The 13251-nt window shown below is 42.3% G+C and overlaps 1 protein-coding gene across 3 annotated transcripts in view; it reads right to left on the bottom strand.

Annotated features, from left to right (window-relative positions):
* Window positions 1-8183, bottom strand: part of LOC100674703 (zinc finger protein 782-like) — a 53135-nt gene extending 44952 nt beyond the window's left edge. For 2 of the 3 annotated variants that reach the window (XM_010587472.3, XM_023544669.2), the window contains exons 1-2: window positions 8066-8183; window positions 5322-5380 (exon numbers count right to left, since the gene is read on the bottom strand). In XM_010587472.3, coding sequence (XP_010585774.3) covers window positions 5322-5380; window positions 8066-8132 — 126 coding nt within the window. In that variant the 5' untranslated portion in view covers window positions 8133-8183. Of the gene's footprint in view, window positions 1-5321; window positions 5381-8060 lie in introns of all 3 variants that reach the window. The other variant, XM_023544670.2, reaches the window with a different exon arrangement.
* Between the last annotated feature and the right edge of the window lie 5068 nt (window positions 8184-13251).

Below are 13251 nucleotides of genomic sequence, written 5' to 3'. Positions count from 1 at the left end.
AAGGATAATATATAAAGAAAATCTACTCAGCACATAAAATCAAGTGGGAAAAAGAAACTGTCCACACACACAAAAAGACATGAAAATCATAGCACTAAATTCATACCTATCCATAATTACCCTGAATGTAAATGGACTAAATGCACCAATAAAGAGACAGAGAGTGGCAGAATGGATTAAAAAACAAGGTCCATCTATATGCTGCCTACAAGAGACACACCTTAGACTTAAGAGACACGAACAAACTAAAACTGAAAGGATGGAAAAAATATATCAAGCAAACAACAATCAAAAAAGAGCAGGAGTGGCAATATTAATTTCTGACAAAATAGACTTTAAAGTTAAATCCATCAGAAAGGATAAGGAAGGACACTATATAATGATTAAAGGGACAATATACCAAGAAGATATAACCATATTAAAAATTTATGCACCCAATGACAGGGCTGCAAGATGTATAAAACAAACTCTATCAGCGTTGAAAAGTGAGATAGACAGCTCCACAATAATAGCAGGGGACTTCTACACACCACTTTTGGTAAAGGACAAGACATCCAGAAAGAAGATCAATAAAGACACGGAAGATCTAAATGCTACAATCAACCAGCTTGACCTCATAGATATACAGAACACTCCACCCAACAGCAACCAAATATACTTTATTTTCTAGTGCACATGGAACATTCTCTAGAATAGACCACATATTAGGTCATAAAGCAAGCCTTAGCAGAATCCAAAACATTGAAATATTACAAAGCATCTTCTCTGACCATAAAGCCATAAAAGTAGAAATCAATAACAGGAAAAGCAGGGAAAAGAAATCAAACACTTGGAAACTGAACAATACCCTGCTCAAAACAGACTGGATTATAGAAGACATTAAGGATGGAATAAAGAAATTAAGAGAATCCAATGAGAATGAAAACACTTCCTATCAGAACCTTTGGGACACAGCAAAAGTTGTGCTCAGAGGCCAATTTATATCAATACATGCACACATACAAAAAGAAGAAAGGGCCAAAATCAAAGAATTATCCCTATAACTTGAGCAAATAGAAAGAGAGCAACAAAAGAAACCCACAGGTACCAGAAGAAAACAAATAATAAAAATTAGAGCTGAACTAAATGAAACAGAAAACAGAAAAACAATTGAAAGAATTAACAAGACCAAAGGCTGGTTTTTTGAAAAACTCAATAAAATTGAAAAACCACTGGCCAAACTGACAAAAGAAAAACAGGAGAGGAAGCAAATAACCTGAATAAGAAATGAGATGGGCGATATTACAACAGACCCAACTGAAATTAAAAGAATCGTATCAGATTACTATGAAAAACTATACTCAAACAAATTTGAAAACCTAGAAGAAATGGATGAATTCCTAGAAACACACTACCTACCTAAATTAACACAAACAGAGGTAGAACAACTAAATAGATCCATAACACAAGAAGAGATTGAAATGGTAATCAAAAAACTCCCAACAAAAAAAAGCCCTGGTCCAGACGGCTTCACTGCAGAGTTCTACCAAACTTTCAGAGAAGAGTTAACACCACTACTGCTAAAGGTATTTCAGAGCATACAAAAGGACGGAATACTACCAAACTCATTCTGTGAAGCCACCATATCCCTGATACCAAAACCAGGTAAAGACACCACAAAAAAAGAAAATTATAGACCTATATCCCTCATGTATGTTGATGCAAAAATCCTCAACAAAATTCTAGCCAATAGAGTTCAACAACATATCAAAAAAAATAATTCAGCATGACCAAGTGGGCTTCCTACCAGGTATGCAGGGATGGTTCAACATTAGAAAAACAAATAGTGTAATCCACCACATAAATAAAACAAAAGACAAGAATCACATGATTTTATCAATTGATGCAGAAAAGGCATTTGACGAAGTTCAGCACTCATTCATGATAAAAACTCTCAGCAAAACAGGAACAGAAGGAAAATCCCTCAACATAACATCACCCTAAATGGAGAGAGCCAGAAAACATTCCCACTGAGATCGGGAACGGGACAAGGATGCCCTTTATCACCACTCTCATTCAACATTGTGCTGGAAGTCCTAGCCAGAGCAATTCGGCTAGATAAAGATATAAAGGGCATCCAAATTGGCAAGGAAGAAGCAAAAGTATCTCTATTTGCATATGACATGATCTTATACCCAGGAAACTCTAAGGAATCCTCCAGAAAACTACTGAAACTAATAGAAGAGTTCAGCAGAGTATTGGGATACAAGATAAACATACAAAAAATCAGTTGGATTCTTCTACACCAACAAAAAGAACATTGAAGAGGAAATCACCAAATCAAGGCCATTTACAGTAGCCCCCAAGAAGATAAAATACTTAGGAATAAATCTTACCAGAGATGGAAAAGACTTATAAAAGAAAACTACAGTACACTTCTGCAAGAAACCAAAAGAGACTTACATAAGTGGAAGAACATACCTTGCTCGTGGATAGGAAGACTTAACATTATAAAAATGTTTATTCTACCAAAAGTGATCTACACATTTAATGCAAATTTGATCCAAATCCCAAATCCAACCCAAATCTCATTCTTTAATGAGATGGAGAAACAAATCACCAACTTCATATGGAAGGGAAAGAGGCCCCGGATAAATAAGGCATTACTGAAAAAGAAGAACAAAGTGGGAGGCCTTACTTTAACTGATTTTAGAACCTATTATACAGCCACAGTAGTCAAAACAGCCTGGTACTGGTACAATAACAGACACATGGACCAATGGAACAGAATTGAGAATCCAGATATAAATCCATCCACATATAAGCCGTTGATATTTGACAAAGGCCCCAAAACAGTTAAATGGGGAAAAGACAGTCTTTTTAACAAATGGTGCTGGCATAACTGGATATCCATCTGCAAAAAAATGAAATAAGACTCATACCTCACTCCATGCACAAAAACTAACTCAAAATGGATCAAAGACCTAAATATAAAATCTAAAACGATAAGCATCATGGAAGAAAAAATAGGGAAAACGTTAGGAGCCCTAATACATACATAAACAGTATACAAAACATTATAAAGAATGTAGAAGAAAAACTAGATAACTGGGAGCTCCTAAAAATCAAACAGCTATGCTCATCCAAAGACTTCACCAAAAAGAGTAAAAAGACCACCTACAGACTGGGAAAAAGTTTTTAGCTATGACATTTCTGATCAGCGCCGATCTCTAAAATCTACATGATACTGCAGAAACTCAACTACAAAAAGACAACCCAATTAAAAAATGGGCCAAAGATATGAATAGACACTTCACTATAGAAGACATTCAGGTATCTAACAGATATATGAGGAATGTTCACGATCATTAACATTATAAAGAATGTAGAAGAAAAACTAGATAACTGGGAGCTCCTAAAAATCAAACAGCTATGCTCATCCAAAGACTTCACCAAAAAGAGTAAAAAGACCACCTACAGACTGGGAAAAAGTTTTTAGCTATGACATTTCTGATCAGCGCCGATCTCTAAAATCTACATGATACTGCAGAAACTCAACTACAAAAAGACAACCCAATTAAAAAATGGGCCAAAGATATGAATAGACACTTCACTATAGAAGACATTCAGGTATCTAACAGATATATGAGGAATGTTCACGATCATTAGCCACTAGAGAAACGCAGATCAAAACTACAACGAGATTTCATCTCACTCCAACAAGGCTGGCATTAATCCAAAACACACAAAATAATAAATGTTGGAGAGGCTGTGGAGAGACTGGAACACTTCTACACTGCTGGTGGGAATGTCAAATGGTACAACTACTTTGGAAATTGATTTGGCGCTTCCTTAAAAAGCTAGGAAAAGAACTACCAGACCATCCAGCAATCCCACTCCTTGGAATATATCCTAGAGAAATAAGTGCCTTTACATGAACAGATATATGCACACCCATGTTTACTGCAGCACTGTTTACAATAGCAAAAAGATGGAAGCAACCAAGGTGCCCATCAACGGATGAATGGATAAATAAATTATGGTATATTCACACAATGGAATACTACGCATCGATAAAGAACAGTGACGAATCTGTGAAACATTTCATAACATGCAGGAAACTGGAAGGCATTATGCTGAGTGAAATTAGTTGCAAAAGGACAAATATTGTATAAGACCACTATCATAAGAACTTGAGAAATAGTTTAAACTGAGAAGAAAACATTCTTTTGTGGTTACGAGAGGGGGGAGGGAGGGAGGGCGGGAGAGGGGTATTCACTAATTGGATAAAAAAAATAAAATAAAATAAAAACTACTTTAGGTGAAGGGAAAGACAGCACAGAATACAGGGCAGGGCAGCACAATTGGATTAAACCAAAAGCAAAGAAGTTTCCTGAATAAACTGAATGCTTCGAAGGCCAGCATAGCAGGGGCAGGGGTCTGGGGACCATGGTTTCAGGGAACATCTAAGTCAATTGGCATAATAAAATCTATTAAGAAAACATTCTGCATCCCACTTTGAAGAGTGGCGTCTGGGGTCTTAAACGCTAGCAAGCAGCCATCTAAGATGCATCAGCTGGTCTCAACCCACCTGGATCAAAGGAGAATGAAGAACACCAAGGACACAAGGCAATTAGGAGCCCAAAAGACAGAAAGGGCCACATGAACCAGAGACGACATCATCCTGAGACCAGGTTAGCTAGATGGTGCCTGGCTACAACCGATGACTGCCCTGACAGGGAACACAACAGAGAACCCCTGAGGGAGCAGGAGAGCAGTGGGATGCAGACCCCAAATTTTTATAAAAAGACCAGACTTAATGGTCTGACTGAGACTAGAAGGACCACTGTGGTCACGGCCCCCAGACCTTCTGTTGACCCAGGATAGGAACCATTCCCAAAGCCAATTCTTCAGACATGGATTGGACTAGACAATAGGTTGGAGAGGGATGCTGGTGACATGGACACTTGAGACTATGCTGGCATCTCCTGCCTGGAGGGGAGATGAGAGGGTGGAGGGGGTTAGAAGCTGGCAAAATGGACACGAAAAGAGAGAGTGGAGGGAGAGAGCAGGCTGTCTCATCAAGGGGAGAGTAATCGGGAGTGTGTAGCGTGGTGTATATGGGAAACTGACTTGATTTGCAAACTTTCACTTAAAGCACAATAAAAATTATTTAAAAAAAAAGCCAACAGTAAACACTAGAGTTAATGGGGAAACCGTATATTATTTTCCCTCAAGACTGACTTAATCTACTTCTGTTTTTCCTTTTCCAGTTAACGCATGGACCCTGATAAACCTCATAAATCCATCACAATACAAAGTGGGGAACATAAACAGCTCACCTGAGACGTGTTCATTTTCTGCTGCTCTTGGGAGACTGTAGGGAATTGCAAAGGTTTAGCTGTGGGGACAGAAAGATGACTGGTGTTACGAGATCTGCTTGACTTAAAACAACTAGATTTATCTTCCAAATCTCAGTACCTCAGGCGGGGAGCAGCCTCCTGATGCTGATATGCCCTTTAGCACTTGGAATGGATCACATACAGACAGCAACACCTGTCCACAAGAGACTTTGAAGTGATCACATAAACTTGTCACATGAGACTTTAAAGTGATCACATAAACTTGAATCTTTTCATTTGTTAAATAGGAACTTTATTCATTTTTTTTTTATTCATTTAGCAGTGATTTATGTATTCTTAAAACTGATTAACAGGAAAAAAAAAAACTAAAAACAAGAAATGGTTAGCAAAATTAAAACATACCAAAGGCAGTTCTATTCTGCATGCGTGGGGTTGCCATGAGTCTAAATCGACTTGACGGCAACTAACAACAACATATATTTAAATCAATATGCATATACTGGAGAGATACCTTTAAAAAAAAAAAAGAGTACACCAAAGGATAAAACACTCTTTTTCACCAAAATTAATGTAGCAGTAAAATACCCAGCCTGCATCATTTACCTATTTTCCTGGTATACTGTTTAAGCCTTGAGTGACGACAGGGATTTCAAGGAATTGTAAAAATTATGTTTAAACTGAGTTGCAGCTTCTGAAAAGGCCCCTTTAATCAAAGCCTTTTGGTGGCTGACTCTTGACAGAGGGAACGGCATGTCTTTGACTCCTGCCTCTCACAAACTTGCTCGCCCTTGACTGCTCACTGATGCTCCCAGATGCCATTTGTTTAAAGCTCTTAAATGAGTCAGAGTACTCTGGAAACCTCAGTGAACCATCATTCTGCATTTCTCTGAGCCCAGGATAACATCACTAGTGCTATTAAGTGTTGATGGATATGTGTGACAGCAGCCCAGAATGTGTAAAGAGCGAAGAACAAAAAGATTTTGGGACATTTCAGAATAGGTGGAACAGAATTTCCTTCCTCTGGCTGGTTTCCCCTCACCCCCAGACCTTGCACACACAAAATCTCCAATGAAGTGGCCCTTCCTGGGCAGACTACTCCTGCACCATCACAGCTCTTCTCAAAACTGGCCTGAATCCTCCACTGCCACACAGTCTGCAGTGGCTTTTGGAGGCGGCAGCATCACCAAGTCTGGCTCATTCTGGGCAGCAAGATCAAGAGCTGCTTCTGGCCAAGAAAATGTTGGACCTGCTCCTGCTGGGCCCTTTAACCTCTGTTCTAAAGATCTGGGAAGGGCTCAAAGGTCAGAGGCGCATTCTCTTCCAGGTAAGATTCCTGTTCCTGGAGATTCCCTGGTTCACAAGTACTGCTTTGATCCAGGGAATCTGGGACCTGGGCCTGGGAAACAAATTAAGGCCAAAACTCTGACTCTTGGAATCTATTATAATATTGGACTTAAATGATAGACAGCCAGCCAGTGCAGGAGCGGCCAGGAAGTTCCGTCTGATCCAAGGGACCTGATGAGACACTTAAACCATTTACCAATTCCAACTCATGGCAACCCCATATATGTCAGAGTAAAATAGTGCCACATAGGGTTTTCAATGGCTGATTTGTCAGTAGATCACCTGGCCTTTCTTCCCAGGCATCTCTGGGTGGACTTGAACCTCCAATCTCTTGGTTAGCTGGCAAGTGCATTAACCATTTGCAGCACACAGAAACTCCGAAGACACTAGAAATTCAAGAATACATTTGCCACCTGATCTCACCCCATCTACATTCGCTACCAATTATGTCACTCAGGATTTGGAGACAGGCCACTCTTTCAAGTGCTATGAAGGCTGCAATGCTGGTTGTAGGCAGGTACGACGTTAGAAAGGGCCCGAGACTGAGAGTGAAGCACATCTGCCATTGGATCCAAGCCTGTCTCCACTAACTTGTGGCCTGAGCATATCACTCTATCAGCCAGAGCCCCAGTTTTGTTTTGTCTGGAATGTGTATAGTAATACCATTTCCTTGTGGCATGATGCAAATGGCTAAGCACTCAGCTACTAACTGAAAAGTTGGTGGTTCGAATTCACCCAGAGACGTCTCAAAAAACAAAAGGGGTAGTGGGGCTTGGAAATCTACTTCTGAAAGATCAATCATTGAAAACCCTTTGGAGCACAGGGCTACTCTGAAACACACAGGATTGCCATGAGTCAGAACTGAGGAACGACAACAGGGTACGGTTTTTTGGTTCTGGCTCACAGAACTCAAGCTCTCACTGCAGACCCACCACCCGCGATTCAGGGCAAGTTCATCATCAACGTTATAAACACGAACTGCCTTCCTGTGCACAACATGGATTTATCCTGGTTGTGCGAACACCGGGCTGGGCCCACAATATCCCACCCCCCGCCTCACAGAGCACCTCCTCCTGATGAGAACTCAGTGGTCCCAGCGCCACCGGAGCCCGCGGACCCGGGCTGGGGATCACCCCGCCGGCCACGCACTGGGGGTTCCAAGGGTTTCCTGCTCCACCCCCTGGGCACGAGCCCACACCTTGGGGATGGTCCCCTTGCACTCTTACGTCATCTGCGCTCTGAGAGCTTAGGGGCCGAAGCTAGGGGTCGCCCCTACAGGCCACGAAGGGGCAGCAGTAGAGTTTCCCAGGGCCTTCCCGCTGCCACCCCTGTGCAAAAGCCTACACCGCGTACATGGTCCGCACCCGTTCTTACCTTACCTGCAACCCGCTTTCCGAGTAAACACCAAGCGTTCTGGAATGAACGGACTAGGCTACCACCATACATGCGCAGAAGGAGTCCAGAATCCTGTTCCCAGAGTGCTGCTCGAGGAGTCAATACAAGACTACATTTCCCATAAAGCACCGCCTTCCATTTTCAAGTAAATCTTTTGCCGCTGCTCCATTTTTATAATTTCATAATTTAGCCTGTTGGCGAAAGATTTTCTTTTAAAGATCTCTCCTGCCAAGGATTTCTCAGAGCCCAAATGATTCTTTGTTAATACCGACAGCTTGATCTTCAAATTCATACAAAAAAGGGGGCGGGGAAGGGGGCTTATATGGAAACACAAGGGATACAGATTTGCCAAACACTTCGGAAAAGAACAAAGAGGGAGGACTACCACTTCCCGATTTCAAAATCTGAATTTTTACTCTACTAAAGAGCTTTTTTTTTTAAAGAGCTACAGTAACCAAGACAGTGTGCTATGAGCATCCTTATGGATGATTTGATGGAATAGACTGGACATAAAATAGACATATGGATCAGTGGAATAGAATGGAGAGGCCAGAAATAAATCCTTAGATTTATAGTCAATTGAGTTTCATTAACTCAAAATGAATCATGTCCTAAATGTAAGAGCCAAAGCTAAAGCTATAAGAGTTAAGGGCTTCGGCTGCTAACCAAGACTATCGGCAGTTTGAATCCACCAGCCCCTGGAAACCCTATGGGACAATTTTAGTCTCTCCCATAGAATCATTACCGGTCACAATCAACTTGACGACTATGAAACTTATAGAAGACACAGAAGTAAATCTTTATGACCTTAGATTAGGCAATGGTCTCAGATATGACACCAAAAGTCCAAGTGGAAAAAAAAAATTACATAAATTGGACTTTATTATTTAAAAACTTTTGTGCTTTGTAGACACCATCAAGAAGCTGAAAAAGTACTCCTGGATTGAAAGAAAGTATTGGCACATCATTTATCTGATAAGGGAATTGAATGTGTTCAAGGGTGGAAGCCAGTGGATAAATGCTCCACCTCCTCTCCCAGGTGAAACCTTCTTAGGGATAGTCCCTACCGTTCCTTGAAGTATTCCCACAGGAACTCAGCCCATAATTCAATGAGGTGAGAAAATCAATAACTCACCCTCCACAATAACTACCTCAAACCTCCCTCCAGTAGACACCAGATTGCTCACAAGCACCTTCAATACCCCATATGACTTGTCTCCTTTTACCTCATCTGCCATTTTTCCCTTCCTTATAGTGACCCAGCCACACTGGCCTGCTGGCTCTTCATTGAGCAGCCTGGAGCAATCCTGCCTCAGGGCGTTTGCACTAGAGATTTCCTCAGCCTGAAATATTCTACCTCAGATATCTGCATGACTTGCTCCCTCGTGTGCTGAAAAGCTTTTCTCAAGTACCTCTTTTCCAGGAAAGCTAATCCTAACATTTTCTTTAAAATTCAAATCTGCCTCCCAACACTCTTCCACACTCCTTATGCAGTTATATTTTTCCAACATCAATGAACAACTTAAAAAAATAGCATAATGTATTTTTTAAAGTTTATTGTTCATGTTTCTCCCCTGAAAGTATGCTACATGACAGCAGAGATTTTTGTTTATTTTTTCACTCCTGTCTATTTTGTCCACTGCTGATTAGAACAGTGAGTGCTACACAGCAAATGCTCAATTAATGAACGATGAACGACCAAATATGGTGTAAGCAGAAACGCAGAATGGTACAAACACTACGAGGAACAACGGAATATTTATGAAAATGAAAAACGTATTTAATCTATGACTAGGTAATCTTCCTTCTACCATTTCACCTTATGGTTTCAACCATTCCCACTCACCCCCAGATACATATATGAAACCCTATAGGACAGAGTAGAGTGGGCACATAGGGTTTCCAAGGAGCGGCCGGTAGACTCAAACTGCCAACCTTTTGGTTAGCAGCCGAGCTCTTAACCACTGTGTCACAAGGGCTCCAATATACAAGCTTACTCATTTTAAATAACTTAAGTTTTCCTCAGTAAGAAACTGATTAAGGTAAAGGAGCCCCTGGTGGTACAGTGGTTAAGCACTCAGCTGCTAACCAAAAGGTGTGGCAGTCTACGTCTGTAAAGATTACAGCCTTGGAAACCTTGTGGGGCAGTTCTACTCTGTCCTATAGGGTTGCTATGAATCAGAATCGACTTGACGGCACAGGTTTGTTTTGTTTTGTGTTTAAGCTAAGACAGAAGTGTGTTAGGTAGTTATATAAAATTATGTAAAAAGTTTTTAAATTTATCTTTAAACTGGGTTGGAGTTTCTGTAAAGGTCCTTTTGATCAGACGCGTATGGTGACTGAGCCATGACAGAGTGAACAGCACTGTCTTTGATTCCTGGCTCTGACACAAGCTAGGCGGCCTTGGACATTCACTGACACTCTCAGGTTCCATTTCTTTAAAGCTGTTAAACCAGTCAGGATAGGTAACCATGGAAACTCTTAATAAATCATCATTCTGAGGCTCTGCCAGACCAAGATAACATCACTAGTGTCATATGTGGTAATGAACACATGCGAGAGCAGCACAGAATTTGTAGAGTGAAGCATGAAAAGTTTTGAGGGCCATTTAAGAAAAGGTAACCTATTGCTGTCAAGTAGATTCCAACTCATCGTGACCCCATGGGTGGTGCAAATGGTTAACGTGCTGGGTTGCTAACTGAAAGTTGGAGGTTACAGTCCACCCCTTGGAAGAAAATCCTGGTGATCTACTTCTGAAAAATCAGCCATAGAAAACCCTATGGAGCACATTTCTACTCTGACACACATGGGGCTGCCACGAGTTAGGAATGTCATTTTTAGGTGCTATTGACTCAATTTCAATTTATAGTAACCCCAGGCAACAGAGTAAACCTGCCCTATATGGTTTTCTTGGTTGTAATCTTTACAGGAGCAGATCGCTAGATCTTTCTCCTACAGAGCCGCTGGGTAGGTTTGAACCACTAACCTGTCGGTTAGCAGCTGAGCGCTTAACTGTTTCTGCCACCAGGGCTTCTTGTTTAGGAGTAAGTGAGGACAATTTCCTCACCTCTGGCTAGTTTTCCCTCAATCACAGACCCAGTCATGGAAGCTCTCCAATGAAGTAGCCTTTCCTGGGCAGCCTAGCCCTGGACCATCCCAGCTCACCTCACTCTTCTCAAAACTTACTCAAACCCTCCACTGTTACACAGTCTAATATCGCCAAGTCTGGTCAGGGGAATCAAGAACTCCTCTGGCAAAGAAAATCTAGGACCTGCTCCTTTCTGGTCTCTCTTGCCTCTGCTCCGAAGCTCTGGAGAGAGGTCAAAGGTCAGAGGGGCATTCTCTTCCAGGCAAGATTCCTTTTCCTAGAGTTCTCCTGCTTAAGAGCTGCTTTATTCTAAAAAGAATTTGTTTCCCAGGAGCTGGGACCTGGGCCTCAGACACTGATTTGAGGGCCACAAGCCTGACTCTTGGGATTCACTACAAAATCAAACTTAAAACACAGTGTGCCAGGGCAGGAAGGATCAGGAACCTTTTCTGACATAAGGAGCTGAAGAGACACGGGAAATCACAGAATCCTTTTGTCACATGGTAAGAGTCCATCTATATTCACTTCCAAAACATCATTGGAGATTTGGAGACAGGACACTCTTTTAAGTGCTGGAAAAGACACAATGCTGATTGTAGACAGGTGTGATATTAGAAAGGGCCTGAGCTTGGGAATAAAGCCCACCTGCCCATTGAATCCAAACTTCCTCACCGCTAGCTTGGGACTTAAGCTTATCACTCCACAAACTTGAGCCTCAGTTGTTGTTGTGTTTTTAATGCATACAGTAATACCAACCTCATAAAACACTTATGAAATTTACACAAGCCACTCAATGAAAAGGACAAAGTGTGTTCTAAATATAATCACACTTGCTACTTGTTTACAGGTGATTACTTATCTAACTCTCAGACCGACACCATTAAGCAGCCATTATACATATCCTCGTTTTCAAATGAGGAACATGACTCTTACCCAGGTTACTTATCTTGACCCTGTTTACAGGTGACAAAGCAGGAATTTACCTGGGTCTTCCTGACTCCAGAGTGCAGCATCAGCAGTGCAGTGGTAGAATTCTCACCTCCCATGCAGGAGACCGGATTTGTTTCCTACACAATGCAGCTCATGCATAGCCACCAGTCCGTCAGTTTGTCAAACATGTTGGCTTGCCTATTGCTATGATGCTGGCCAGGTTTCAATGGGGATTCCAGACTAAGACTAAAAAGGAAATGGAACATTGTTAGATCCGCAACCCATTATGCGGAAGCTGCAGGACTAGGCAGTTGTTTAGTTCCCTGGTGCATGGGATCTCCATGAATGGGAGGGGACTCTGCGACAACTAGCAAGGACATCCTGGCTCCAAAGCTCTCACCTCAGAGCCAATGCCAGCGCTTCCTAGCAAGCTAGTCCTCAAAGTTATAAACCCTCATTTCCCTCCAGACTCTGGCGTGGGCTTCTGCCCCCCGCCCCCACTCAGCGCCACCTGTGCCTGAGCACTGGGGGTCCAGCCTAGGGGTCCCCCGGACTTCCTGGTCCCGCCCCCAGGTCACAAGTCCACCCTTCTCTGAAAGTGCTCAGGCCGTGTGGAGCCAGAGTTGCCCGAGCTTTCTCCCTGAGGTACAACCCTTCCTATCCATCCAGAACCGGAAGTCTTTGCGATCCTCGCCACGTTAAACACTGACTACACTAGCGGAAAGGTGGGGCTGGAGCCGCATATGGTTAGAAGTGAAGCTGCCCAGAGGGCTTCCCCCACTGCACTGCAGTTTCCCTCCTCCCTGGCAGCCTGCCAAGACACGGTTTCTAACTGCATTTTGGCCGTATCACTGAGGCCCAACCCGGGTTTGAATTTGGTGCCAGAACCCCGCTCAAGCGCAAACCAGAATCTTGGCGCATGCTCAGGACCTGAGGAGCCGTTGCCCTGAGCTTGACTCCTGACGTGAACGTCCCTGGAGAAGAAGGTATTTTCCAGCACACCACGGTGCCTGAGGCCATTTGGAAAACGAGAGGTCCCTTCCTTTGCAACATGACTCAGCACCTGGATCCCCAAATACAGGTATAAGAAGGATAGAGGTTTCGGATTTTGGGTGCCAATCCCTGTAACCTTGGGACTGGAGGACTTAAAAT

This window comes from Loxodonta africana, chromosome 9 (genome assembly GCF_030014295.1).
Source record: "Loxodonta africana isolate mLoxAfr1 chromosome 9, mLoxAfr1.hap2, whole genome shotgun sequence".
Taxonomy (NCBI): Eukaryota; Metazoa; Chordata; class Mammalia; order Proboscidea; family Elephantidae; genus Loxodonta; species Loxodonta africana.
The sequence above is the reverse complement of the archived record's forward strand: the minus strand, read 5'-3'. Positions and strand labels throughout refer to the sequence as shown.